The sequence below is a fragment of the Neolamprologus brichardi genome, chromosome 2, assembly GCF_056152115.1.
Source record: "Neolamprologus brichardi isolate AB-2024 chromosome 2, ASM5615211v1, whole genome shotgun sequence".
In the NCBI taxonomy this organism is placed as follows: domain Eukaryota; kingdom Metazoa; phylum Chordata; class Actinopteri; order Cichliformes; family Cichlidae; genus Neolamprologus; species Neolamprologus brichardi.
The window spans coordinates 17,969,132-17,997,072 of NC_142105.1; the positions used below are offsets into that span (position 1 = coordinate 17,969,132).

Genomic DNA, 27,941 nt, shown 5'->3' on the forward strand with positions numbered 1-27,941 from the left:
ACTCTGATCCATTTTCAATCAGTCTGATCAATAAGAATAATTAAAAACACCTGTGTGAGAGTGTAGGGCCTTAAAGCACATGCAAATCAAAGTCAATAAATGCAAAGCCACAACACAAAGGAAGAGTATGTGACAACGAAGAACAGGAAGTCAGTAAGACCACTGACACACCAAGTGGCCAGTAGCACAATCTCCTGCTGAGGAAAAAGCAGTATTTGAACGCGCGCTTCTAAGATAGTTTTCACAGTAGAGCTGGAAAATCTCCTTTTGGCACGTGTGATGGTACAACAGGTGATTCAGTAGAAGGTTACTGCCTGTGATTGTTGCTGCTGAGGAGCTGATGTGAAAAGATCCCAGGAGGAGACACATGTATCTGATGAGACTACACGACATTGAACAAGTGTAAACTTGGTGTAATTTTCTTGAAAAAGGTCAAGAATAAAAAAAAGAGGCTAGATTCTAAGTATTTTAAAAAAGTTAATAACAACCATCTGTTATTCTTTCTTCCAAAATGGCATTAGAGCGTTTTTTTGCTAGCAGCTCATCAACTGCAGAAAACTTGGGCTAATTTTAGTGGCGCGGCTCCTTAAGATGGATGACTCTGGGTTGTACTAATACAGATTGAAGCGTTTAGCTTGGCTAGCCGGCTCCAGGATGTGATCCATCAGAAAACAAGGCTAATGTTTTCAGCTAACCCACTCCTGGTGCAATTATATGGTCCACTGGCATTGATCATAGCTTCTCTTCTTCAATCTATTCTCCTCTCTTCCTCTCTCTCCCCCTTTAATGGCCAATTCGGTGTTAAATGTTTGATAAATGAGTTTTGAGAGCACTTTGCCATGGATTTATTAAAATTCTATAAAACCTCTTTTTTATGTTAGAAAAAAAGAATGGTGGACTTATTAAATGATATGTGTGTATACACATCAAATACTTTAGTTAGAAGCAAACGTAACCATAGTTTAGAAGAACCAATAAACAGACCAATGGACAAGAAGCATCAACTATTATAATATTATACTATCTACCTGTTTTTAGAAACCAAGCAACAATTCCATTTATAAAAGTCATTTTGTGTTTTAACTATTCAACAAATAAATAAGCAATAAGCATAAGTAATTGTCATATTAACTCTTTTTATCTTTATTTTTTATTTGTAGTTTCTGATCATGTAGCTTCTTAGCTGCTAGCTGGGTATTTGGCTTGGCACCAGCTAGTTGCTAACAATATTAGCAGCTGTTTGATGTTGAATTGACAGCAAATAATGACATACTGTTAACAGAATGAGTAAAACTGCAGCTGATGTTTGGAATGATGCAGATTTTCTCCCTGCAACACAAACATGCATCTACTTCAGTTCAAATGATAAGAACACAAGCGATAAATCTACTTGACACTGTGTTGTAAAAAGCTCTCAGCAGAGATTGTCTAAAGGATGTGGTTTCTCCTGACCATGATGACAGTCAGAAAATCAGAGAATGAGAGAAAAAAAACGTAGAGAGCGTCTGGAATTAAAAATTCCCATTATTCCCAAATGGAAAAGTTTTGTTGGTTAGGAAATTGTCTTAAAATTTCAGTGTTACTAACACGGTGCAAAACTTTGTTGTGTTTTATAGTGTTTATCCAGTCTTTAAGTGATGACGTGACGAATCCTCTGCGAATCCGTTTACAGCATCCTGCCATGCAATTGCATTTGTCCCTGACCATCAAGAACCCTCACGTTAACTTTTATCAAGTGGAAAAAAAGTTAGCGTTCATCCTCCAGCTTCACCGTTTATATTATGCTAACATAGCTGTGTCGCTAGCGATCACGTAGCACATCGTTATATATCAGCTAGACTTCAGTAACCCTACAAACGTCACTGCTGTTTAGTTTTCTGTCTTCATTTATGAAGATGACAGAGCTGTGCGACTTAATTTGTTTCAGAAATCTCTCAGTCAGAACATGATATATTGTATTTAGATAGAAACTAGCGAGCTAACTTCCTGCTAACTTCTGAGTTAAATTTCATAAATGACGTTTTCATGGATGCCTGGATGTTAAACTTAATTGTTACACCTGGTCGAGCAGCAACATTGGTCATTTTATTACAGCTGAAAGAATTTAGACAGTTTTTTAACTCTCAGTGATGCTGCAGTGTTCATTTGACTTTGGCACCTGAAGCGGAGTTTGGGTCCAGACATGGCTAATGACATCAGACTTAAAGACCGGACAGACAACGATGACCCTTGAAACATAATATGGCTGAACTGTGTTTGTCATTTAGTGGCTGTTATTAAATGCCGGTGCTAATAGATCTGATAACTAATAACTAATATAAGCTGATAAAACGGTCAGACTCAAATTAACTGTTTTGTGCATTTAGACATTTTTTGTGCCTTGCTAAAATTATTCAAAGAGAAATTTGTCATTCATTTTTAATCACTACTTGACTCAGTTGTTAACAACAGAGAGACTAAACCATCCTGTCATACTCCGTAGTCTGAACTTAAAATGACCCTCTTTAAAGTGAGGAACAGCTACAGCCTGAGTTTCCTTGTCTAAACACTGCACGGGGCACACAGAAGGACCAAACGCACACACAGCACTCAGAATCTCACACATATCCAACACGTGAACATGTTAGTGGAAGGCCAATTAGCGCGCGTGAAAACGTCAGGCTTATTTGAAGCAATGTTTCAATGACGACATTTAATTGGACGGTAAATCAACTCCTTATCAGCCTCTCCACAGCTTGGTGGGAGAGAGAGATGGCTGAGAGGAAGAGGAGGACGCAGAGAGCGAGCTAAAGAAAAACAAATGAAAAGAGCTGAGAGACACATGGTGGAGGTACGAGTGTATGTTTGTGCACAGCAGTTTAATGTAACCTTAGCGGGCTCCAGCGTGACGGTGAAACTCTGGGACGTCATAGTGGTGCCAGCTGATAAGAGGCAGTTAGTGTGGTAGACTTCAACACAGGAATGGAAGCAGCATGATGGATGTGCAGTGTAGAAAATCCAAATCAATAGCATAACACAGTGGTCAGCTGGTTTATTCTTCTCATTTAATAGTTTAAACGAAAATGGCGGAGGGATAATAATTACGATGGCTCTGCTCTGCACATGTTTGCCAGTAAACTAAGCATGCCTGACACTAGGCTAACAGAATCACGTACACGAAATGCAGCGCTCATTAATGTCAGTAATTACAGAGATGCTTTTACAGCAGTTTCCATTCACAGTGTCTGCTGGGAAAATGTGAGTTTTCTTTCAAAAAATGAATTTTTTGTGGTAAGAATATTATAAAATATCACCTTATATTTACAATCTATTTTTAGGATTAGTGAACAGATGTAGTTTTAATCAAGCGAACTCCTTATTTTGATTCTGAATTAACTTGAGCTTCCATCAGCTTTCAGCTTTTTTCAATTTCATTTAAAATATTATACTTTTCACATGTCTTCATATCTCACTGGGAAAACATGCAAACGTGGAAATACAGTAAGGCAAAGCTTGAAAATGAGTATTTGGTCTTTGCTTTATCTCCACATTTCTGAATTCCCTCAGCTGACGAGACCACCTAAACACCACTGGCTAATTGACATGACTATCAGATCCTGTTTATCTGCTGTAGGTAGTTTTGTAGATCTGCCAAGGACCAAAAGACTTTGGGAATCACTTATAATACAGTTTTATGCCTGTCAAACTGGATCTTTGGTGTTTTTCTTATATTCAGCCTAAGAACTCAGAACAAGTGATGTGTTTTTATAAAAGGCTGCTAGTAACAAATTGCCTGATGATACCATTTAATGTTGGTTATTTGCCAAGTTGTCTGTTATGTGTAGGCACAACTCAGATTCACCCCTTGTATTAGGTCCATCTTTGTGCCTGGATGACTCACAGGTCAGTGTGAAGTGGTTTAACAGACAAAAAGAACCTTTCCTCTAAAAAGATCAGGTACAAGGACTGGACAGAAAATGAAGCTAGTGTCAAAAAACCTTTGAAAGATCTTCAGAATTCCTGGAAAACAACTGCTCAAGACCAGGTGAAATTACAAAAAGTGTCTATTTGGAAGAAAAATATAGAGAAATAAGGAGCGGCTGAATGATAACTGAACAATTCATTGCTAGATAAGACACCAGCCTGTGCCTCTGTGTCTGTGGTGGGGTATACCCTGCCTGTTGACCCATAACAGCTGAGATAATTCCAGCCTGGCTGTTAACCTGATTTGCACTTAAGAAAACAGATGGATGATGAAGTGAAAATCTAATATGGGGATAGCCCTGCCCATATGGAAAAGATATATATCCACCCATCCATCCATTCGCTTCCACTTATCCTTCCCAGGGTAAAAGATATATATAAATCTTATACAGTTTTTATCTGTCTTGTGTGAAACTTGTATGAAAAGCACACAATAGTCAAAACAGATATAAGATCCCTTGAAAAATTATATAAATGAAACTTGTATGTTTTGGATACTTACTAAAACAATATATGAAAGTAATGAGAAAGTGGCCACTTTCATGAGTAAATCATATATCTCATATCATATATATAATATCATATATATAATCTCTATATGAAGCAAGCCAAATCTGATGCATTTTTTCTATTTCTTTTCCATATGGGAAGCTGCATCCAAATGAATTAAGTTTAATTTTTGTTAACCTAGCGTACTTATTTTCCTATGGCTCCTTAGCTGGAACATGCTAACTTTAACACTTGATTTTTCCTGCTTGAGGTTCTGATTCACAGTTATTGCTTAATGAGTTCCAAATACTGATTTGCTGCCTTACTCCTGTCTTTTAAATCTATCTCCAGAGACAAATTTCCTTGCTTTTAAACATAAACACAGTTTACTTACTGTCACGGATTAAGTGTTAAATGATCTTTGTCAGTGGTCTGGAGGAAACAAGGTAACCAGCTACCATTTACTGCTCCACTGGTTAATGCAATAACTTAGAAGCAGCTGACATAGTCTACCTTAACAATAAGCTGGTTACTAACTGCTGAAATACTGAGAAATACTAAACCGTTAATATGAAATTCATTAGTATCTGGGCTTAACTAACACGTGTAAGTGGTGCATAATTTATGGACATTTAATGCTTGATTATAGCTCACATTAAGTCGTTTATGTTCGTATATTAGGGCCATTCCAGAGGAAAAAACTTGGACAAGGCAATAATATAAGAATTTCTTGGACAAAAACTCTGAATTTAGTAGTATTTTAGGCATCACTAGGAGAGGACACTTTCCAAACTTAACCGTTTGAAATGAAAAATAGGGGACTGCTGAGGTCTAAACAAAGATGCCCGGCTTAGACTGAGCATCTAATAAGAGATTGTAGATTTTTCAATGATGCAGTGGGAAAAGACACAATTTTGGGAATGTTTAATGGAGTAATTGAATGTCCTAGTGGGGAAAACCAGAAACAAAGCATTACATTATAATATTTATTATAGCATATATTATGTCTACCATATTTTTAAATTTGTGTACTTCCTATTTTGTAAGTATATATGTAAATTCATCATGTACATCAATCGAAATGTTTTTATTTCTGAATAACTCTAATCTGTTGCTGTACGTGTTAAATTGTTAGACAATCATACAACAAACGTGTGTGTAGTCTGAACCTCGGCCAAATGTTTTAATGTTTTATGTGATTAATCAAAATACACATTATTTCTTTACTTTTAATTTTTTGTTCTCCTGTAGTTATGAATGTCTGCATTGGCCTTGAAACTCTTGCATTGTTCCAGCTCTGCCTCTGAGTATCACCCCCTGCTGGCTTGAAAAGTGGTTGTAATAATTTACAATGGCAGCTTAAATTGATATGGTTTGCATCGGACTGAAATAATGACAGTTGTAATGAAAAAAAAGCATTTATAGAAACTTCAAACCATTTTTTCTTAGCAAAATCTTCTTTGTCCATCTGTACGCTCAGTATGTTCCCCGCAATTACAGCGTTACCAGGATATGGCCTCAAGGAGGCTGATAGCACAACACGAGGCAGTAATGGCTGTATTACTGGGACAGCGGAAAACGCTGCAGCAACAGAACAGGACATTTTGTGCAGCCGATAAAAATATCTGTTTTTATGAGAATACCAGACACTGCAACACCCAAAAAATACCCTGTTTTCTTATATGAGAGGTGAAGTAGGTATAAATGTGCAAAGAGGACACATGATGTGAAAGACCTACTTCACCAATCCTCGGATTATTAGGCAGGCTGACTCATACATAAACATGTACACGTTTCAGTGAATCACTCGCACACAACTGTTGAACAAACCAAAACACACACACACACACATACATGTCTCCTCTGAGGGCAGTGCTTGTGATCTATCTAGCATGCTGGTAATCCCAGCGATGGCGGTCACTCCAGCTCTGTAAACAGCTGAAATATGGATGATAAAAGGAGCAGATGAAACTGAATAAACGAGAAGCCCACGGACCAAAAAAAGAAAATCCTTGAAGATTTTCCAAACCCTGTTGGACCTCAGCCTGAACTGTACACGACTCAGAAGTTCAATCGCGTCGACTGGATGATAGACAGCTTTCATTTGACTTTGGCATTTTTCATGACAGCAGCGCGATAGTTTTCCCTCCGTGGCACATTTCTGGCCTCGTAGAGCCGCCTCAAGGGATGAAGCGAGATACTTTGTGTAATTTAGCCAACGTAGAGAGCCTCTTTCTCGTCTTTCCGAGAAAATATCCTGAGAAAACATTTCAGAAATAAAGCAGAAATATGCGGTGATGTGTTAATAGCCCTCTGAGGGCAGTGCAGGAAACCGTGTTTACATTAATCAGGCTCCAAATTTGATTCTGTTTGACTTCGTCTCTCTCTTCTCTCCTCGTTAGCCTTTCTTCTTTTCTCTCTTTCATCTTCTGTTTCTGCCAATCTCCAAGTCAAATGATACTGTCTCTCTGTTATTGTAAATATGAATAGACTGCGTGTGTTTTGGGGTGTTTTTTTATTAATTCATAATTTGTCTTCCCACATGCATACACTGAGTCATTCATCTCTCTCACGCTCACACACACTAATGCAGAGAGGGAAGCCTGTTTGTTCAGTCTTAAACACATTACTGTAATTACCTCTTAATGATTTTTAATTCCAATATAAAAGAAACAAGACACTCTGGTGGATTTGAAACATGAAAAGACAGGCATATAAAAAGAAAATCATTTGAATGGAATCACACTAAATGTGTTTGTTGTGTAATTTTACAGGTGACTGCTTGTGGAGTGTAAATGGGCTCCTCGCTAATGTGACAAATTAATGTAATAAACAGCCATTCAGCAGATCAGAATGAAGTATTGGGCCATAATTCATGTAATATTTGGGTTAAAACCAAGGATTTTTTTTTTTTTTAATTTAAAGATGCTGACAGAAAGTGAGCGTTTGTGGCATGTTGATATTTGATAGCCAGGGTGTTGTTGTGCTATCGTCCCGTGTCCATGTTGAACTCGGTGCTGTCACTGGTAAAAGACTAAAACGAACAGGAACTGAACAACCTGTCAAAACTTTATGCAAAAATAGGGTGGACCAGAAGCTAGTCATGAAAAGTCTGTTAGATCAGTGTGGTCGTCTGCCTCAAGGGGTTTTGATTATTTCCATCTTTTATTTACAGTATATGGGATGATTGTGTTTTTCCTGTATTAGCATTCAGTCAAAATAGAGCATAAACTGGTATTAAATCCACCGGGTGATCAGACTGTGAAGAGAGCGATCTTATAAGGAATAATGGAGGGATAAGAGGCTGGGAAAATTTAATCCGTGAATATTTGGTAGCAGTGGGAACACAAGAGAGCATGGATTTCCCCTAATACATCAGGAAGTGAAGCGGAGGTGTGTGTATGTATTTTGGCACTTTTTTTATTAAAACAAACGATAAGGTAGCATAGCTACTAACCCCGAGCCCCACTTACAACCTCCTCGATTTGATACTGTTTCTACATGTTTGTCATTATTTATTATACATCGCACAAGGCCCAGTTCCAGCTGGAACTAATTAATAATGCTCATTGTCAGCTCTTTCTTGTTGAGCTCTTTGTTACACACAGCAGAGGCCTGACTGCCGGTGATGCCGTGACCCGAGCTGCCCGGTGACCGAGCAGCCTGTCAGTCTGTGTGACTTCAGGTTTCTTCCTCTTGGTTTATTTGGGATGAGCAGTGTCACTTTTACACCCTGCAGGAGGTGTCGATGCTTTCAGTAATATGTAATTTCTGTTGATTCTTTGGGAAGTTAATGTAATATATACTGGATAATGTATCTGTTCTTGAGTAAAATGTCTAAAGAGTAGAGTCTACAGTACTGTAGACATTAGACAAAATACTTTTTTCACTGGATGTAACTGGATCTTTGCTCGCAGTGTGTATGGCACAATCGCACATGATTTGTAAACTGCATTATTTTTCGAGCATGTCATCTTGTTTACTTGTATCTCTTTTTCTATTGGATGTTTATGCTTGTGAGCTGAAACATGTTCAGGTTTTGGGCTGTTGGTGACTCAGAGTACAACATTTTGACAACATCTGAGACGACCTCGCAGGCTCATAGATTTTTTTCTGTCTAAAAAAACCTGGTTACATTAAGGCAGTATTTATAATAGTAATGGATAATGATGTTTTAGTAACTGTGAGTGTGGTAATGTAAGTGTGTGTGCTCGTGTATCCACATGTACCTTTGTGATTGATGTGGGTATTCTGTGTGTGTGTGTCTATCTATCTGAGCAGCTATTTCAGAGAGAAAGGATTTCTGCCTCAGTAATTGCCTCGGCTATATTTTCCCCCTGAATCTCTCTCGCTCTCATTTTTCTTTGTATCTATTTTCTCTCTGAGTTTTGTCCTTCCTCTTCCTGCAGACTTGCTCTGTGGCTCTCACTCATCTTTCAGCTCTCTTTTATGTTCCCTCCATCTCTCAGTCCTTGACATCAACCGTGATCTCACAGTAAGATCAATTAGGGAAACGCACACATTTACAAGTAAGTCACCTGTCCATTAAAATCCATTAAAGCCTGTTTCCATTCAGTAAACTCATAATAGACTTCCTTCAAATGATTAAGTGGTATATTTATGATAATACACAGTCTGTTTTAGAGGCCCATCCTGCAAAACAAACACCAAACCCTGGCAGTGTCAGTATTGTGCTTCGGTGAGCTACATCACAATGGTGATGGACAGGGATGGATAAAGTGATGAAAGGCTCTCTCCTTTCAGATGTATAGAGAGATGGATGGAGATGGACGTAAACAGACCGGGCGGGCCTGAAATCATATGAGTGTTTCCATTTTTGCCTGTCAGTTGTGTTTTAGACCACTGTAGAAAATCACATTTAAATGCACTTGTTTGTATCCATCAGCTGTGACAAGTGTGGAAGTGTTGGGAAAATAACACAAGGGAGCATTGTTTGTTGCATAAGTGATGCACTTCTCTCAGAAATGGTACTGAAACGTGTCTCATACACCGACTTACTTTGTGTTTGTTGCTTTGTTTAGGAAAGTAGCTTAAAGCTTAAGTAACGTATTTTCCGCACTATAAGGCGCACTTAAAATCCTTTAATTTTCTCAAAAATTGGCAGTACGTCTTATGTATGAATTTTGGTTGTGCTTACTGACCTCAAACCAATTTTATGTGGTACACGGCGCTCAAAAATCTGTCAAAAATGTTTTAGTACGACTTTTGTAAGTTGGATTGTTGGAGCATTACGGCTACCGTAGTCAGGATCCTCGCGGAGGAATCTGGGTCCTAAACTCCATCAGCTTCAGGTCCCAAAGTCAAACTAACACTGCGGCATCACTGAGAGTTAAAAAACTGTCTAAATTCTTTCATCTGTAATAAAATGATCAGCGTTGCTGCTTTACCAGGTGTAACAATTAAGTTTAACATCCAGGCATCCATGAAAACAGGATTCATAAAATTTAACAGAGTTAGAAGTTAGCAGGAAGTTAGCTCGCTAGCTTCCACCTAAACATGATATAGCATGTTCTGACTGAGAGATTTCTGAAACAAATTCAAACGTACAGCTCTGCTATCACTTCTGACATAAATGAAGACAGAAAACTAAACAGCAGTGACGTTTGTAGGGTTACTGAAGTTGGGCTAGCTAGTTTATAATGATGTGTTGCGTGATCGCTAGCTACACAACTATGTTAGCATAGCATAAACACAGTGGAGCTGGAGGATGAACGCTAACTTTTTTCCACTCGATAAAAGTTAACGTGAGGGTTCCCGATGGTTAGGGACAAATGCAATTGCATGGCAGGATGCTGTAAACAGACCAAACTTCAGTCAGGAGAACAACTGAGATAATCCATCCACAATACGATGTTAGTCATTAATATACTGCAACAACATGGGAATAGAGCAGCTGCCAGAGAATTCAACATTAATGAATCAATTGTAGGAAAGTGGAGGAAGCAAGAAGAATGAGTTGAGTAAAGTTTGACTTATCTGACTGTGTTTTTTTTCACTTAATGCGCCTTATAATCGGGTGCGCCTTATGGTCCAAAAAATCCGGTATACGTGGCATCGCATGTTGTGTTTTGTGTGTGTCTTGGATTCTCGTTTAAACCCTTAGTTTTTTGTGTTTTTTTTGTATTTTGTAGTTTTTGAGTTATTGTAGTGACATGTTGCAGTTTTTTGTGATATTCTTGTTTCAGTGCTGTGTTGAAGATAAGATAATACTTTAGGGTTATAACACAGTAAGGTAAGCTAAGGTTAAAAAAAATCATAAGTTGGGAAATTTCAGCGTTACAGCAGGCAACTTAAAAGCATAAAGTATAACAAAACTAAATAAGAAAAAAAAAGTAATAGGACAATAAATCTAATATAACAACACAAATATCTTCTATTTAAATGACAATATTGTAATAATATGTGATAAAAACTAAAACTGAAAATATTTCATAGTCAGTTAAGTAAAGACAGAATTGAAAGTATCGTACTGAAGGTTGTAAATCTGTGTTCCCTGTGTCTGTTTATGTGTTTGTGCCCTCTGTGTATACTTGTCTTTTGTTTTGTAGTGACGGCTAATTTTTCTGTGCTTTGTCATTTACGGGAAGTAGGAAATTCCGAGTTCCGAATCAGAATTTCCCCCGCAAACATCGCAATTTGTCATGGCAGCAGCCACCATGAGTAGTACTAAAATGACTAATTAAATGATATTAAATTATATCACCTTATAACCCAAGCACAACTGCTGTTAATGTAGCTCTATCCTTATAGTTGACAATGTGTGATTAGCGGTTTGAACTGTGTAATTGCAAAGCAGTGACAATGATTCGTGAGGTGTATTTCAGGGTGAAATACAGTGAAACCATTAGCAGAATATACAGAAGTATCCCATATGGAAAAGATATATATAAATCTTATAAAGTTTGAATCTGTCTTGTGTGAAACTTGTATGAAAAGCATACAAGAGTGAAAACAGATATAAGATCCCTTGAAAAATTATATAAATAAAACTTGTATGTTTTGGATACTTACTAAAACAATATATGAAAGTAATGAGTAATTTCATGAGTAAATCATATAAGCCTTATATGATTCACTATATGAAGCAAGCTAAAGCTGATGCAAGTCTTTTATAAGTTTTTCCTAGTTGTTTTCCATATGGGAAGCCAGGTACTGTCACACTAAACACACCACTGATCTTGAACAGCAAAGTAAAACTGTGGTTAAATCAATTCTTCCTAAACTATCAAATTTCCTTTCTTTTAACCAGCCGTCTTTTTCTTTGTTTTCTTTCAGTTTTTTTGTTTTGTTTTTTTTTTGCTGGCAATTCTTTTTGAGTCATTAAAGAAATTCAACCTGCGCTACCATTACTGCATTACACTCTGAGTATACTATTTTTATAATAACACCAAAAAAAGGGGTCATTAATGCTGACAGTTATCGGTCACTGTGCTTTTCCTCTCATCTCTGCAAAGTGTTTTAGTGTTTTCCAGCTCGTTTTCTGAACTTTGAAACCCTCGACGTTACTCTCTTGGTTCTCTTTCACAAATCTAATGAGCTTCATTTCCACGTTGCAGTTTGCAACTTTTGCCTGCCAATCAGCTCTAATCAACCATCTGTACGTTACCTGAAGCTCACTAAAGAACACAAACTGTCATTTGGACATAAATTGAGCATTTGCAAGCTAGAGAAGCAGATATTTCCCTAAGGACTGATTGAAGACAAAATTGCATATCAAAATATTTAGAAAAACAAATTCTCGGTGTTTAAAGTTAATTAAACATTGAGTATCCTCAGCAACCTTGCTTTTATATGAACATAACCAACATACAAACATTTGGCAGCCAGTTGAGTCGAGTCATGTGGCAGATGAGTTATGCTCATTGGCATAGACTCACTCGTATTGAGTGCCGCATGCTGACAATCTGTCTGCATTTAAAAATTTGATTTTTCTGCCTCCCATCAGGTAACCAGTGCAAATGCCTTGCAATCAAAAGCAGTCACAACTATTTGCAATCAGTTGCAGAATGCAAAAAATTTCAGTGCAATTTCACGTAGTTGCAAGGCATCCATCCTGTGTGTGGCCTAGACCAGAGCTGTCCAACTCCAGGCCAGATATCACCCTGGGTCAAATAATTAGTTTGTTACCGGGCCCCTGGAGAATTTCAAGACATGTTGATGCTTCAGGTTTGTTGCACTGTGAGTGAAATCTCGTGTCTACTTTGTAATCTACAGTAAATCAAGACCTCGTGTGCTTGCCTTCTGATGGTAATGACGTTGTTTCATTAGCTAAATAATCCAGCTGTTGGCTTTTTATTGCATGATACAAATGTAGCACATCTGCTTCGTATTGTCTAGAAGTCTGTAAGATTTCTTTTAGTAAAAAGTGGCCTTGGGACTTTTGTTGGGGGAAAAACACATCTTCATCCTCCCACTCTGGTTTCCTCATGACTCACTGTTGAATTAACATGTCGATGTAGATGAACAGCTCATGTCTAGAAAACATACAAATAAGCGGATACTTCGTTGGTGAGCTCAACCAGCCCGTCGGCCCAGAGTCCCTTTTGTTGTTTTAACAGTCAGTGATTTAAGGCAGAGTATGATGTCATCCTTCTCATCACGGTTATACTAAATTGCTCCTCTTTTCGTGTTAGTGCTATTAGTAATGGTGTGTAACAGAGGTTATGTTGATGTAATATGTTAGAGCTCTGCAGTGAATTTGCCTCAGAGTTTCTGAGCTTTTCAGTCTGTCCGCCTTCATCTTGCTGTTCCTCACACTCTTTCTGCTTTAATGAGCCCGTCTGCTGGACTGATCTGAGCCCAGATCTGACCCAGACAGATTTTCTTTTCAATTACTGTTTGTGAGGCAATGATTTGGCAGTGGACATTTTTTTTCTTGTGTCTTTTTTAGCAAAAAAGTTGTGTTTTTCCAAAAGCGACAATAATAATTTGTTTGGAATGAGCAGGGAAAAAACCTCTTAGTAGGGCTGGCTTATCTGAAAAAGCAAAGACTTCTAGCTTCAGAAATGTTTGTGTGTAGTTTGACACAAATACTTTATTTAGGTTTTTAGGAGCATTCTGAAATGCCAGACCTGTCTGCAGTGATATCCCAGGCATCTGCTGCAATGTTGCTTTAGTGCTCAGTGCAGATGACTCCTGTTAACAAAGGACGACTTTATTGACAAGGGCGCATGTTAACATAGATTAGCAGCGCGCAGCCACTGAACTGGTTAATCAGAGTGTGCGTATGTCTAAGCTCAAACAGCCTCTTTCTTTATCCTCAAACCTCGAAGCAGTCCAGTGAATTGTGGAGCTAAAATGGCCCCGTGGTTCACACGATGCTGGCCAAACCACAGCTATTTAATGGCTGTTTTTGAATTTTAAACCTGAAATAACTAATTTTTCAAAACATCTTTTCTCTACCCTCTGCACAAGTTAGTCGCTCATAACAAGGAGGGTGGATGACTACAGTGCATCACATTGTTTTAGACAAACGGTGCACAAATGGTTTGACTTTATTAAGACTCATTGAAAATTACATCTGCAATGAGAGAATTTTAAATGAATGCTCCGAAAAGTATGAATGTTTTCAAAGGGATTGAACCACAGTGGGTGGAATAACCATAACCAGACACTGAAGGCATTTGTATACAATCATAAAAGCCCTTCTTGGAAGTTAAAAAATCTGTTTATGGTGTCTACTCTAATTTTATTTCAAAAATATGTACTTACAAAAAGAACAAATAGTTTAAAAATGTTGATTTCAAACATAAGTAGCAAGCTTGTTAGCCAAATACGCTAATGACTGATTTTTCCATTCAAGACCAAAAAGAACATAATTAACCAGCTTGATTACATACATACCAAAGCTGCATACCAGTTCACACGCTGGAAAGTAAGGCTGTACTCTGAGTCTTTCTGTGTTGTTTCCTCTGCTGCAGCAAGACTCAAACATCTTGCCTTTGATAAAATTCTAAATTTGATCTTGCCTAGCGTTGTAGCCAAAACCTTTTCTGTCTCTGGGGTCTCATTTTGCTCTTTTGCAGCCTAGTGCATATGTACAATAATGTTTTGGCCCACAGGTTGGCCTCTAGACTTTATGAATGCCAAGAGTCATAAATTCTATGCAGTGGGGCGAGTTTCCAAATATTAAAACTCAGTGGTAGCTAGACATGTGCTGTCAACAGCTCTTTAAAAATCTATAGCAAAAGTGCTGTTTGGACAACACCCAAATGATCACCTGGAAATCTGACAACAGTGCTTTAATTCATGTGTTTCCTGATTTTAGGTTTTAACACCTGAACCACCCACATACCAAATCCCCTTGAGAGTCACACTGTTAATGGAAAGTTAGGATGGATTTAAAATGCCTCGTATTAGTTACATTAAAATGAAGAAGGTATAAAAACAAAGCACTCACTGTGAACAGGGCCACATAACTGCCTACAACAAAATAAACACATTCTTATAAACTCATTTTCTAAAAGTAGAACTGTGGAAGTGTGTCACACCATCTGCCTTCTCATCCACCATCCACTCAGCTATACCCCACTCTCTGCCTTAGAGTCAAGATGTTTGTATTCAGTGGACTCAAACATTCACTAAATTAGGAATTTACCAATTTGAGGAAACCTCATAAAACAGGAGATGTTAAGGTTTTATTTTCACTGTGAGACTGACACTTATCTGAGCACTCAAATCACTTTACACAACTTGCCTCATTCACACAAGAGCAACATGGGGTCAGCATCTTGCCCACTGATATTTGGCATGGAGACTGGAGAAGACTGGGATCAAACCACCAACCTTCCAGTTAGTAGGTGACCTGAGCTACCATGTGAGCGACAGGCAGTCTCAAGTACGGTGGCCCCTTGAGACAAAGCACGTACAAACTCCAAAACACTTGCAAACTCCAAAACACAACGGAAGTGCTCCAGGACGCTAGGGGCAGTGTTGAGCTCGATTTGCAAAATAAACGGCAAGTTTGTTTGTATGGGACGGTCTAGTCTTCGTCGCGCTTCTCAGGTTGCCTAGCAACCATGATACTAACCGCTGGAAACGTGTCATACAACTTGGTTTGACAGAAATGAAGGAGAACATATTTTGTTCATTTGTTTGTTTGTTTGTACAAGAGCTTTGTGTGATTTGATAAGTATCTGAGGCTGAGACCACAGGACTGTAAAACATGATTGTTGGGCTTCATTTCTGTACTGAACAGTCATTTAAGATTAGTTAGTAAATAACAATTAGCTGATGTTGTTCATGAGACTAAAGTCATCTCACTTTGGTAATGTAAATATAATATGGCCAATATTATAGTTATTATATTAATCATTATTAGCTATTACAGCAGTGAACATGAACTCTGTGTCAAATACTGAGCCTCAGTACAGATTCAAGTTGCAGTTATTTATATGTCTTATCACCTTAAATCTTCACTCAAAGACAAGTATCTGTGACAGTGCATATATAGGTGTATCATATATAAGAGACAAATGTTGTTCCTTCAGTATGTTGGCATTACTAAATTTGGCTCATTGCTTACATATATTTATAAAAAGAAAATGTATGAGCTGTGATAACTGTTTCTGATAAAATGAAGAGTAGACTGATATATTAAATATTCCTTTATTGGGTGAGAAAATCAGACCATGTCATAACTGCTTTAAGTCATACAGAATAGATATCAGAGCCTTAAACAGGCTGATTTCTGCTAAATGGGTCAAACTGGGCAGAAAGTATACAAACACATAACATCCTTATAGAATATGATGTAACACTATAGATCAACTTACCTCAGAATATATAAAGCATATAAACAATTACAGCAATATGATGCAACAAACACAGCAGTGCTACTAATCCAAAATACTCAAAGCTTCATAGAACTGAAACAAACATTTATTTTTAGCTCCATTCAGCTGCTGATACATACTTTGGGTTTCTGAATATTAAACTTGTTGCTGCCTTTCATAGTGTGTAACTTGAAGGCCCTGAGTACTTTCTCCCACACTGAAAACACTGGAATGATCAAATTATTTGAACATTACCTAATAAGACTGATTCAGGACAGACAATTAGTTATTTTAAATTTTCCTAGCAGTCCTTCACAAACAGGGAACAGTCTGTCTATTCTCTCCATCTGTCAGCTGCTGCTGGCTCTTCCTCCTCCTCTTCCTCACACACTGCTGAGTTTGTCCTGGTGGATCATCAGGGGTGCAAAGCCTCACAGATGAGGTGCAGCAGTGGGTCCCTCAGTCTGTCCTCACTCTGGACACTTGCAGTTGTCACACATGGAAATCAAATGTGTGATAAGCTGCAGGATTCAAACACAAGTGTAACTTATAAATGAATGTTCATACTTTTATTACACAATCAGAGAGAAAGAAAAAGAGAGAGAGTGCCGGACAGACAGACAGGTGACAGTCTCAGGTGTATACACTGCTACAAAACAGCACAAAAGAAGGAGGATTTAGTGTTTGTGTTATTACGAAACAAGAAGAGTTCCCAGATGGTACAGTGGACACATGTGTGACTCCTGTGATTAAAGCATCTTTCTTTCAGCTTAACGAGTGAACCGTCAGCTCGTTCAAACACACGTTAAAGTCCGTTTGGCTCGACACCACCGAACAGAGGCAGCAATATAACATAGCTAACATTAACAGTGCAGTGGATCCTGCTTGTGCCGTGATATTCAGGACTGCAAACTGAGCTGCATCACTGACTTTCAGCTTGTTGTGTTTGTGGATACATGACTGACTTTAATTATCCATAAAATCATCACATTCTCTGTAAGATTAAAGTCAACTATTGAACGGCGTATATTTTGAAGTAAAGGCTTTAAAACCAAGTTAGTACAAACATCGCTAATGGCACATAACTTTCCCGACATGTGGCCAACAGTAATGTTTTAATGTTCTTCATTATAAAAACATTTGCGCATAAATTAAGTGACATAATATTCAGTACTTACTTCTGAAAGTTTACTGTTCGTCCGCTCCGCTTCCGCCGTTTTTTCCGGCAAAATTATCCACACCACCGCCGCGCTATGAAGTCTGGGATATGTTGGGCCATGAAGGCTACACCGACCCATCCTTAAAATTTAGGGAAATTGAGGACGCATTTGAGGGCCGCATTTCGAGCAGCCTTTGAATTGGGACAGCCTTCGTCGTGTCGCTGTGACGTAATCGGCCTTAACATGCGGCCTTTAAGGCTGCAGACCCCAAATCCGGTCATTGGTACTTCCTGGCTTGTGTAGTTACTAGGTAACAAAAGCTCAACACTGCCCCTAGCGTCCTGGAGCACTTCCGTTGTGTTTTGGAATTTGCATGTGTTTTGGAGTTTGCATGTGTTTTGGAGTTTGTATGTGTTTTGTCTCTAGGGGCCACCGTACTCAAGAGGTCAAACACATTGCAATTTAAGAAAACACCAGCAAATAGAAACACACACAGAAAAATGTTACAAGTGTTACTCGCAGTAATGACAGGGAACAGCTGCAGAAGTGACACGATAACAGCTAAACAGCTAACAAACATGCACCCACTGTGTTATATAAATCTTGTGATTAAAACATACACTATCCTGCACCATGTTAGTCCTTCGCATGTTTAGTTTTCTGTCACTTCCACAGCTGCTCCATCCTGTTATTGTCTCCCCCAAAAACACTCCTGTGTTTTTTTGTGTCCTTTGCAATGTTTTTCTATATTCTGGTGTTTTGTTACTGTAGTTTTATATATCAGGACATATTTTTTTAAAAAAACAAAAAAACTTCCTTGACCCTCACATGAACACCAGTGTATGACGTATTGCAGTCGACCCTTACTGCTTCTGAGGGAAAGCAGCCGCCAGCTGCTGCTGATCAAATAAGCTGAAAACATCAATCCATCAGAGCACTCTTACACTTTGTCAACCAAGAATAATCATCTTCTAACAATTTACAGAGCGGTGAAGAAGCTGCAATGAAAACGATACAGGATAATGATAACGAAGAATTTTCACTACAGTACAAACATTATGTACATTACTGAAGGTCGTGGGGAGACATGATGGCAACGTATAACCCTGCAAGAGTAATATTGCATTAACCAGTGAGGATAAATTATTTTCAAAATGTTAGCTAAATTGACTAACTAACAATAAAATCAAAACAATTAAAAAAAACCCAAGAGCATCTATTGCAGCTAGAAATGAGAATGCATTGTTTGTTTACATCTTTGTGAAATCAGTGAGCTATTGTTTCAGAAGTCCTTCTCGTTGAGTTTGAATGGTAAATCGGCCACAGGTGTCATTGTAGCATGTGCCGTGCGAGTCCGCGGCGATTCGTAATTGCGCTGCGGATGTTTTTTAATTTTTTGTTTTTGGTGCTTAAACTTCTGTACCCCCGCTGTGTCCCATGCAATGTAATGTCGCTATAAATAGTGCTGAAGTCAATCTCTCTGTCTTCCTTTGTTTTCTCCAGGTCAGCCTACCAAACGACTCCAGCTGTGTTGAAGAGATTCTGCGGGTACGTTGCTTGGGTACACACACAAACACACACACGCATGCACAGTAATTGCACTGATTATCAGCTGTTTTCTGTTTGCTCACAAGGAGCTTGGTCCCTCTCCAGAGTCTGATTTTGCAAAGGAAGGACAGGGAAAAGAAAGGGGACTACAAGGCAGGGAGGGAGAAGAGAAAGCAATCTGTTGGCTTAGGTCAATGATTACACAAGTCCTTTTTTTTGGATGACATCATACAGACATCTTTTCCACAGACCTATCATCTCCTTTACCCGTTCTTTCTTCCCCCTTTCTAGCTGCATGTAATCAAAATCACACAGGGCAATACATTTTCCCACAGTTTCTCTCTCCTGTCTCTTCCTGGGAGTGATGTCAAAACAAAAATGTTTCCCTCCCTAATCTTCCCTCACTGCCAGTCAGAAGATTAGGACAAGGACCATCTTTGACTTCTTTATGTCAAGTTACCGCTTTCACTTCTTGCCGTCTCTCCTCTCTTGCACTTGGTGCGCCCTCTCTTTCTTCCTCAGTGTCTGTCTTCCTCCCTCTTCATTCCTCTCTGTCATTCAGCCCCCTCCCTCTCCTCCCCCTCCACAAATCAATAGGCTGGTCAACAGGCTGTGTGACAGATAGGCTGCTGTGAGCTGCATGAAATGCCTTTGTCGATAATATTGGTGCTCTATTGAATTCAGTCTGTGGTTTTTAGCTGTGTCAAGTGGAAAGATCAAGGAGTTCAAAATGTGAGGTGAGGTGAATCGGAGCACGGGGCCCGGACTTCATTTTTCTCTCTCTGTAATGACACGGCTACAAGATGTTTGTCACAGGAACATTGTTGTCGTGGATGTTTGCACAATTCAAGGTAACGGTGTGCATCAGAGATATTGTACAGTAAAGTCAATCCTTCTGAGGAGTATTGACTTTTTACAGTGTTTGAACCACTGGAGCACCAAGCTCTATGATATCCATGCTAATGTTTTAGCTTATGGTAAGTTCACTATAAACAAGAAGCATTATCTAAAGATACATCATTAATGAGCCAAAAGGGGACTGTAGGCAAACCGGCTATTCCTGCCATTAAAATGTTTAAATGATTTGTATAATGATTGCATTTGTCCCTAACCATCGGGAACCCTCACCTTAACTTTTATCAGTGGAAAAAAGTGCTAATGTGTTTATATTATGCTAACATAGCTGTGTAGCTAGCCACCACGTAGCACATCATTATATACCAGCTAGCCAAACTTCAGTAACCCTACAAACGTCACTGCTGTTTAGTTTTCTGTCTTCATTTATGTTGGAAGTGATAACAGAGCTGTACGTCTTTATTCCGAAATTGCGAAATCATTGCGAAATTCCTCAGTCAGAACATCATGTTTAGGGAGAAACTAGCGAGCTAACTTCAAACTTGGTTAAATTTAATAAATTCTGTTTTCATGGATACCTGGATGTTGAACTCAATTGTTACACCTGGTAGAGCAGAACGCTGATCATTTTATTACAGATGAAAGAATTTGGACAGTTTGTAACTCTCAGTGTTGTGCCAGTGTTCGTTTGACTTTGGGACCTGAAGCGGAGTTTGAACCCGGAAATGGCTAATGACGTCAGACTTAAAGACTGGATATTTGAGCTATCTGATTTTAACATTAACCTAAACCTAGCCAATTAGAAAAGTAAACTAATATCAAGAAGCCACGATATATGTGTATGTAGATAATTACATTTTTACATTTAATGGCTGCATTTTCCCTCTTTGTTCCTACCATATCTACATTGCTACATGTGTACTGTGAGTCAGAAGCTAGCTAGCTTTAACTTGGAATGATGCAAGCCAAGAAAACTAGCTAGCTTGTTGTAATTTACAGTTGGCATATTTTTGGACAAGAAACAAAGTTAACCAATTAGAGAAAACTTGGGAAAAATCAATTGATATGTGTATATATAATATGTTCTTAAAAAGAAGGGCAGAGTAGCTCATCGACAGCAAATGGCCTGAAAGACCACAGAAAACAACAAAAGTGATATTATCAAGGAATTACATGCATAAAGTCTACAATCGAGAGACGCCTTCATGAATGGAAATTTAAAAAATTTATACCAAGTTGCAAACCTCTGGTTACACCGAAGAATAAAAAGGTCAGATTAGAACATGTTTGCCAGAAAACATCTAAAAGAGACTCTTTGGAAAGATGAATTTAAGAATAACTTGAAAGATTACCAGAAAGATGGGAAGAGAAAAAAAGGCAAAAGAGAGAAACAGCTGGTGATGTGAAGCACACCACATTATCCATCTAACACGGAGCATGCAGCGTGCCCTGTTCTGCTTCTTTATTAAAAAACAGAGAAGGAGCGAAAGGAGAGAGCGAGGTCAGTCGTGTTTTCAGTGCACGGTGGTGGATAAATGTACATTTTGCATGTCTGTGTCGGGGCGTAATAGATGTAGATAATGGAGAATATGACAAATTGATAATAACTGGGAAACCATTTGCGTTTAACTATGACAGACTGAGTAATTCACGCGCAGTGGCTGCAGTATCACATTTACAGACACATGCAAACACAAATTCAGGAGAAAACAGCTGTCCTGTCTGTGAAAGCACAGGAACTCTTCAAGGATGGACTCAATGATGTTAATGATGTCAGAGAGCGGTTACCTAGCAACACACCATATGTCGTCAGGCCAAGTGCGTTACGATTATAAAGAGGGAAAACACAGCCACACACTCATGCTCAAGTATCGTCATTAATGTGTAGCTCAGTTATACACACAACCTTACCCACACACATACGTCCTCCCAGACTCATGTGTCATCTGATGAATAGCATTCATCTACCAAGGGGGGGTGAAGAGATGGATGATGGGAAAATTCAGGCCCTTTGACATCGTGACCTGCTGCACGGCAGCTGTGTGAGTGGAAATGAGCATGTAAAAAAATGGATTTAATGACTTTACCAACCATTTTAAACACATGTCACAAAAAAAGAAGTTATTGGTCATTAAAACGCATTTACCAAGAATTCAGTTTTCAGGTGATGCTGGTTACAAAGGACATCAAGGAGGGAATCAAAGCTTTAAGAAAATCTATCTGGTAATTTTCCATATTCAGCCTTCTATGTGCCTCCTTTCCAATGTTTGTGAGAAATAAAAACAGCCAGTACCTAACAGATTATAAAGCTCCAACACACCCACCCACTCATGCACATATGTTTATCTTGTTAACTAATTGATGCTTCTACATACTGAGATTGGAATTCAACTGAGAAAACGGTGTGATTAGAATAATTGAAAGGGGATGCTGCTGCTTCTGCTGCTGCCTTGTGCAGCTCTGTTGAAATACAGCCGACTGGAGTCAGCTTTTATTTTGGTAAATCACCAACTCTGCATTTGCACCAATCCCTGGTGGGTCACTAACTCCCTAAGCACCTTCCAGTTTATACTAAAACTTATACTGAACCCACCCTGATTGGGTGCTGGTGCAGCACAACCTTGACTGAATGCTGACTCCACTCCACTGCACCAAAGATGTTGCATAAGCAAACCCCTTTGTTCCAATGGGCTAAACTTTATCATGATTAGACACCAGGTAAAGGCAACACAAGTGCAAGCTGTGTATCCTTTATTTAGCTGGTTATGATGACAGAAATTCTGCTACTTATGACTATTTGTTTAAAATAATATATTTAAAAATGTGTTTGTGTGTTCAGGAGATGACCCATTCCTGGCCTCCTCCACTAACAGCCATACACACTCCTGGGAAAGCTGATCAGACCAAATTTCCCATCCCAAACAAGGTTAGTATGCTTTTTCGTTCTACTACACCCAAAACCTTTCATCACTAAAATCAAAGTGGCTCACATTAATCCGTAATAGTGTACATCCTCTCCGAATGACACGCCTGCTGATGCATGCTTCCTTCAAAGTTGTTATCATGTTCTTGGGGCTTGATCATTTTCACTTTACAGCGTGAGTCAGCGAGCGGTGGAAAAAGATGTGATACAGTCGTGAAAAACCTTTACTTATACTGTGACACTTATTGGAGGGGCGCAGTAAGACTAACTGCAGTCTGTCACTGAAAATCTTCAGGCTGCTCATTAGCTCTGATTCACAAATTTACTGCAGCAGTGATGCTGGGATAGAATCACATTACTGTTGGCTCATTCTGCACAGTGGCACAAATGACAGCCAATGAAATTACTGTGTTAAATACTGCCTGTTTGATTCACATAGGTAGGAAAATTTAAACAGGCACTATTAGTAGATTTCACTACTTGTATATTTTATATATACAGCACCAAATCACAATAACAGTCGCCTCAAGGTGCTTTATATTGTAAGGTAGACCCTACAATAATACATACAGAGAAAAACCCAACAATCATATGACCCCTATGAGCAACCACTTTGGCGACAGTGGGAATGAAAAACTCCCTTTTAACAGGAAGAAACCTCCGGCAGAACCAGGCTCAGGGAGGGGTGGGGCCATCTGCTGTGATTGGTTGGGGAGAGAGTAGGAAGACAGGATAAAGACATGCTGTGGAAGAGAGACAGAGGTTAATAACAGATATGATCCTGGTTGCAGCAAGATGATTATGTTAGTTTAAATGAATCAACACCCCCGAGTCATTCTAACTACCAGAAGTCTCGAAGCACAGGTCGAGGGGGCGGTGTGGCAGCAATTTTTCATACCAGTCTATTAATTAATGAAAGACCAAGACAGACTTTTAATTCATTTGAAAGCCTGATGCTTAACATTGTCCACCCCAGCTGTGAAACTCAGAAACCAGTCTTACTTGTTATCATCTATCGTCCACCTGAGCCTTACACAGAGTTTCTGTCTGATTTCTCAGACTTTATATCTAATTTAGTTCTGAGCTCAGATAAAATAATTATTGTGGGTGATTTTAACATCCATGTTGATGCTAAAAATGACAGCCTCAACATGGCATTTAATCTGTTGTTAGACTCAATTGGTTTCTCTCAAAATGTAAAAGAACCCACCCACCACTTTAATCACACTCTAGATCTTGTTTTAACATATGGCATAGAAACTGAACATTTAACAGTGTTTCCTGAAAACCCTCTCCTGTCTGATCATTTCTTGATAACATTTACATTTACAATAATTGATTACGCAGCAGTGGAGAGTGGACTTTATCAAAGTAGATGTCTTTCTGAAAGCGCTGTAACTAAGTTTAAGAATATAATCCAGCCACTGTTATCATCGTCAATGCCCTGTACCAACACAGAGCAGAGCAGCTATCTGAACGCTACCCCAACAGAGGTCGATTATCTTGTTAATAATTTCACCTCCTCACTACGTACAACTCTGGATACTGTAGCTCCAGTGAAAACTAAGGTCTCTAATCAGAAGTACCTGACCCCGTGGTATAATTCTCAAACACGTACCCTAAAGCAGATGACTCGTAATCTGGAGAGGAAATGGCGTGTCACAAATTCAGAGGATCATCATTTAGCCTGGAGAAATAGTTTGTTGCTTTATAAGAAAGCCCTCCGCAAAGCCAGAACAGCTTACTACTCATCACTGATTGAAGAAAATAAGAACAACCCCAGGTTTCTCTTCAGCACTGTAGCCAGGCTGACAAAAAGTCAGAGCTCTTTTGAGCCAACCATCCCTTTAACGTTAACTAGTGATGACTTCATGAACTTCTTCACAAATAAAATTTTTATCATTAGAGAAAAAATTACCAATAATCATCCCACAGATGTAATATTATCTACAGCTACTCTTAGTACCATTGATGTTAAGTTAGACTCTTTTTCTCCAATCGATCTTTCTGAGTTAACTTCAATAATTACTTCCTCCAAACCATCAACGTGTCTTTTAGACCCCATTCCTACAAAACTGCTCAAAGAAGTCCTGCCATTGATTAATTCTTCGATCTTATATATGATCAACCTATCTCTAATAATCGGCTATGTACCACAGGCCTTCAAGGTGGCTGCAGTTAAACCTTTACTCAAAAAGCCATCTCTAGACCCAGCAGTCTTAGCTAATTATAGGCCAATCTCCAACCTTCCTTTCATATCAAAAATCCTTGAAAGAGTAGTTGTCAAACAGCTAACAGATCATCTGCAGAGGAATGGTTTATTTGAAGAGTTTCAGTCAGGTTTCAGAGCTCATCACAGCACAGAAACAGCTTTAGTGAAGGTTACAAATGATCTTCTTATGGCCTCTGACAGTGGACTCATCTCTGTGCTTGTCCTTCTTGACCTTAGTGCAGCATTCGATACTGTTGACCATAATATCCTATTAGAGCGATTAGAACATGCTGTAGGTATTACAGGTATTGCACTGCAGTGGTTTGTATCATATCTATCTAATAGACTCCAATTTGTGCATGTAAATGGAGAGTCCTCTTCACACACTGAGGTTAATTATGGAGTTCCACAGGGTTCAGTGCTAGGACCAATTCTGTTTACATTATACATGCTTCCCCTAGGCAGCATCATTAGAAGACATAGCATACATTTTCACTGCTATGCAGATGACACCCAGCTCTATCTGTCCATGAAGCCAGATAACACACACCAATTAGTTAAACTGCAGGAATGTCTTAAAGACATAAAGACTTGGATGGCCACTAACTTTCTGCTTCTTAACTCAGATAAAACTGAGGTCATTGTACTCGGTGCTGAAAAGCTTAGAAATATGGTATCTAACCAGATTCTTACTCTGGGTGGCATTACCTTGGCCTCCAGTAACACTGTGAGGAACCTTGGAGTCATTTTTGACCAGGATATGTCCTTCAACGCACATATTAAACAAATATGTAAGACTGCGTTCTTCCATTTGCGCAACATCTCTAAAATTAGAAATATCCTGTCTCAGAGTGATGCTGAAAAACTAGTTCATGCATTTATTACTTCCAGGCTGGACTACTGCAATTCATTATTATCAGGATGTCCAAAAAACTCACTGAAAAGCCTTCAGTTAATCCAAAATGCTGCAGCAAGAGTACTGACAGGGACTAGAAAGAGAGAGCATATTTCTCCTGTTTTGGCTTCCCTTCATTGGCTTCCTGTTAAATCCAGAATTGAATTCAAAATCCTGCTCCTCACATACAAGGTCTTAAATAATCAGGCCCCATCTTATCTTAATGACCTTGTAGTACCATATTACCCTATTAGAGCACTTCGCTCCCGCTCTGCAGGCCTACTTGTTGTTCCTAGAGTATTTAAAAGTAGAATGGGAGGCAGAGCCTTCAGTTTTCAGGCCCCTCTTCTGTGGAACCAGCTTCCAGTTTGGATATGGCAGACAGACACTATCTCTACTTAGGCTTAAAACTTTCCTTTTTGCTAAAGCATATAGTTAGGGCTGGACCAGGTGACCCTGAATCCTCCCTTAGTTATGCTGCAATAGATGTAGGCTGCCGGGGGATTCCCATGATGCATTGAGTTTTTCCTTTCCAGTCACCTTTCTCACTCACTATGTGTTAATAGACCTCTCTGTATTGAATCATATCTGTTATTAATCTCTGTCTCTCTTCCACAGCATGTCTTTTATCCTGTCTTCCTTCTCTCACCCCAACCGGTCGCAGCAGATGGCCGCCCCTCCCTGAGCCTGGTTCTGCCGGAGGTTTCTTCCTGTTAAAAGGGAGTTTTTCCTTCCCACTGTCGCCAAAGTGCTTGCTCATAGGGGGTCATATGATTGTTGGGCTTTTCTCTGTATCTATGAAGCGCCTTGAGGCGACATTTGTTGTGATTTGGCGCTATATAAATAAAATTGAATTGAATTGAATATGATTCAATGCAGAGAGGTCTATTAACACATAGTGAGTGAAGGAGAAACCCCCAGTGCATCATGGGAATCCCCCAGCAGCCTACACCTGTTGCAGCATAACTAAGGGAGGATTCAGGGTCACCTGATCCAGCCCTAACTGTATGCTTTATCAAAAAGGAAAGTTTGAAGCCTAATCTTAAAAGTAGGGATATTTATTTATTTATTTATATTTAAAATCATCTATCAAGTTGTCAGATCAGCCATAATAAAAAAAGGTTTCCACATGTTAAACAACACCTTTGGTTGTTGTTGGTATAAATTGTAAGAATCATAGTTTCTCATTTTTTTCGGCTTTTTGTCAGATTTTTACCAATAAATCATTAAGTTGATGCACAAGTTGTGGATGTAAGGCAAATTTTAATGGACTCCTAACGTGACCCCGCTCTACACCCCTACAAAGTTTTTTCATAATTAATTCAAAAGTTTTGGAGCTATCATGTTTACAGACAGACTGAAACGCAAAGTCTACCAAAATCATCACCTCGTTGGCGGCAGTAATAAAAAAGTATTTTCAAGTAACGTCAGCAAATCAGGCGAATTTCAAAGTTTCCACCTAATCACTGGAATTAAACTTACTGACAGTTTAATGCAAAGTTATTCACTCGGCAACAAAATACTTTCTTATTAACTTAGCTATTACCGTCTATTCTTACTGTCCCTTAACATGTTTAATCGCTCAGTCAGGAAAAGGACAAAACAGTCTGAGAAGACTTTGTTCCACCGCTGACACGGCGTCGTCTTCCTTACTTTGTGAAGCAGAGGACCGCAGGTGAACACCGCTAATAAGCACCAACAGCGTCCTCTGTGACTCACCAGTTCAATTATCTCTCAGAGCTCAAGACAGCCAGCCTGTAATCAACAGAACAAATTCGAATAAAAAAAGAAAAAAGTTGAGGATCTGCAGATCACTTAGGCTTTAGAAATAAATAAGATAAAAACTACTTCAAGTTGAACGCTTTTCCACTTTATCTTTTAACCGTTCATCAAAAACAAGAAAACTGAGTGTGTATTTAACAGGAACAGTGACAACAGCCACAGCTGAAGAGTCAAGGAAACAAAGATCACCTACAGAAATGTCATCAGCAAAATAACTCTGTATCCTCACCTGCACTGTTTGTCTGTCATGTTTGAAAAGTGACGTTCAGGCACAATAAAAGCAGATAGAAGAGTTCAGAAGATCGATGTTCCAAGTTTC

At 38.9% G+C, this 27,941-nt stretch overlaps 1 protein-coding gene across 2 annotated transcripts in view; it reads left to right on the top strand.

Annotated features, from left to right (window-relative positions):
- Positions 1-27,941, top strand: part of aff2 (ALF transcription elongation factor 2) — a 190,966-nt gene that overhangs the window by 86,748 nt on the left and 76,277 nt on the right. For both annotated transcript variants that reach the window (XM_006782067.3, XM_087847674.1), the window contains exons 5-6: positions 18,911-18,955; positions 22,650-22,736. In XM_006782067.3, coding sequence (XP_006782130.2) covers positions 18,911-18,955; positions 22,650-22,736 — 132 coding nt within the window. The remainder of the gene's footprint in view (positions 1-18,910; positions 18,956-22,649; positions 22,737-27,941) is intronic.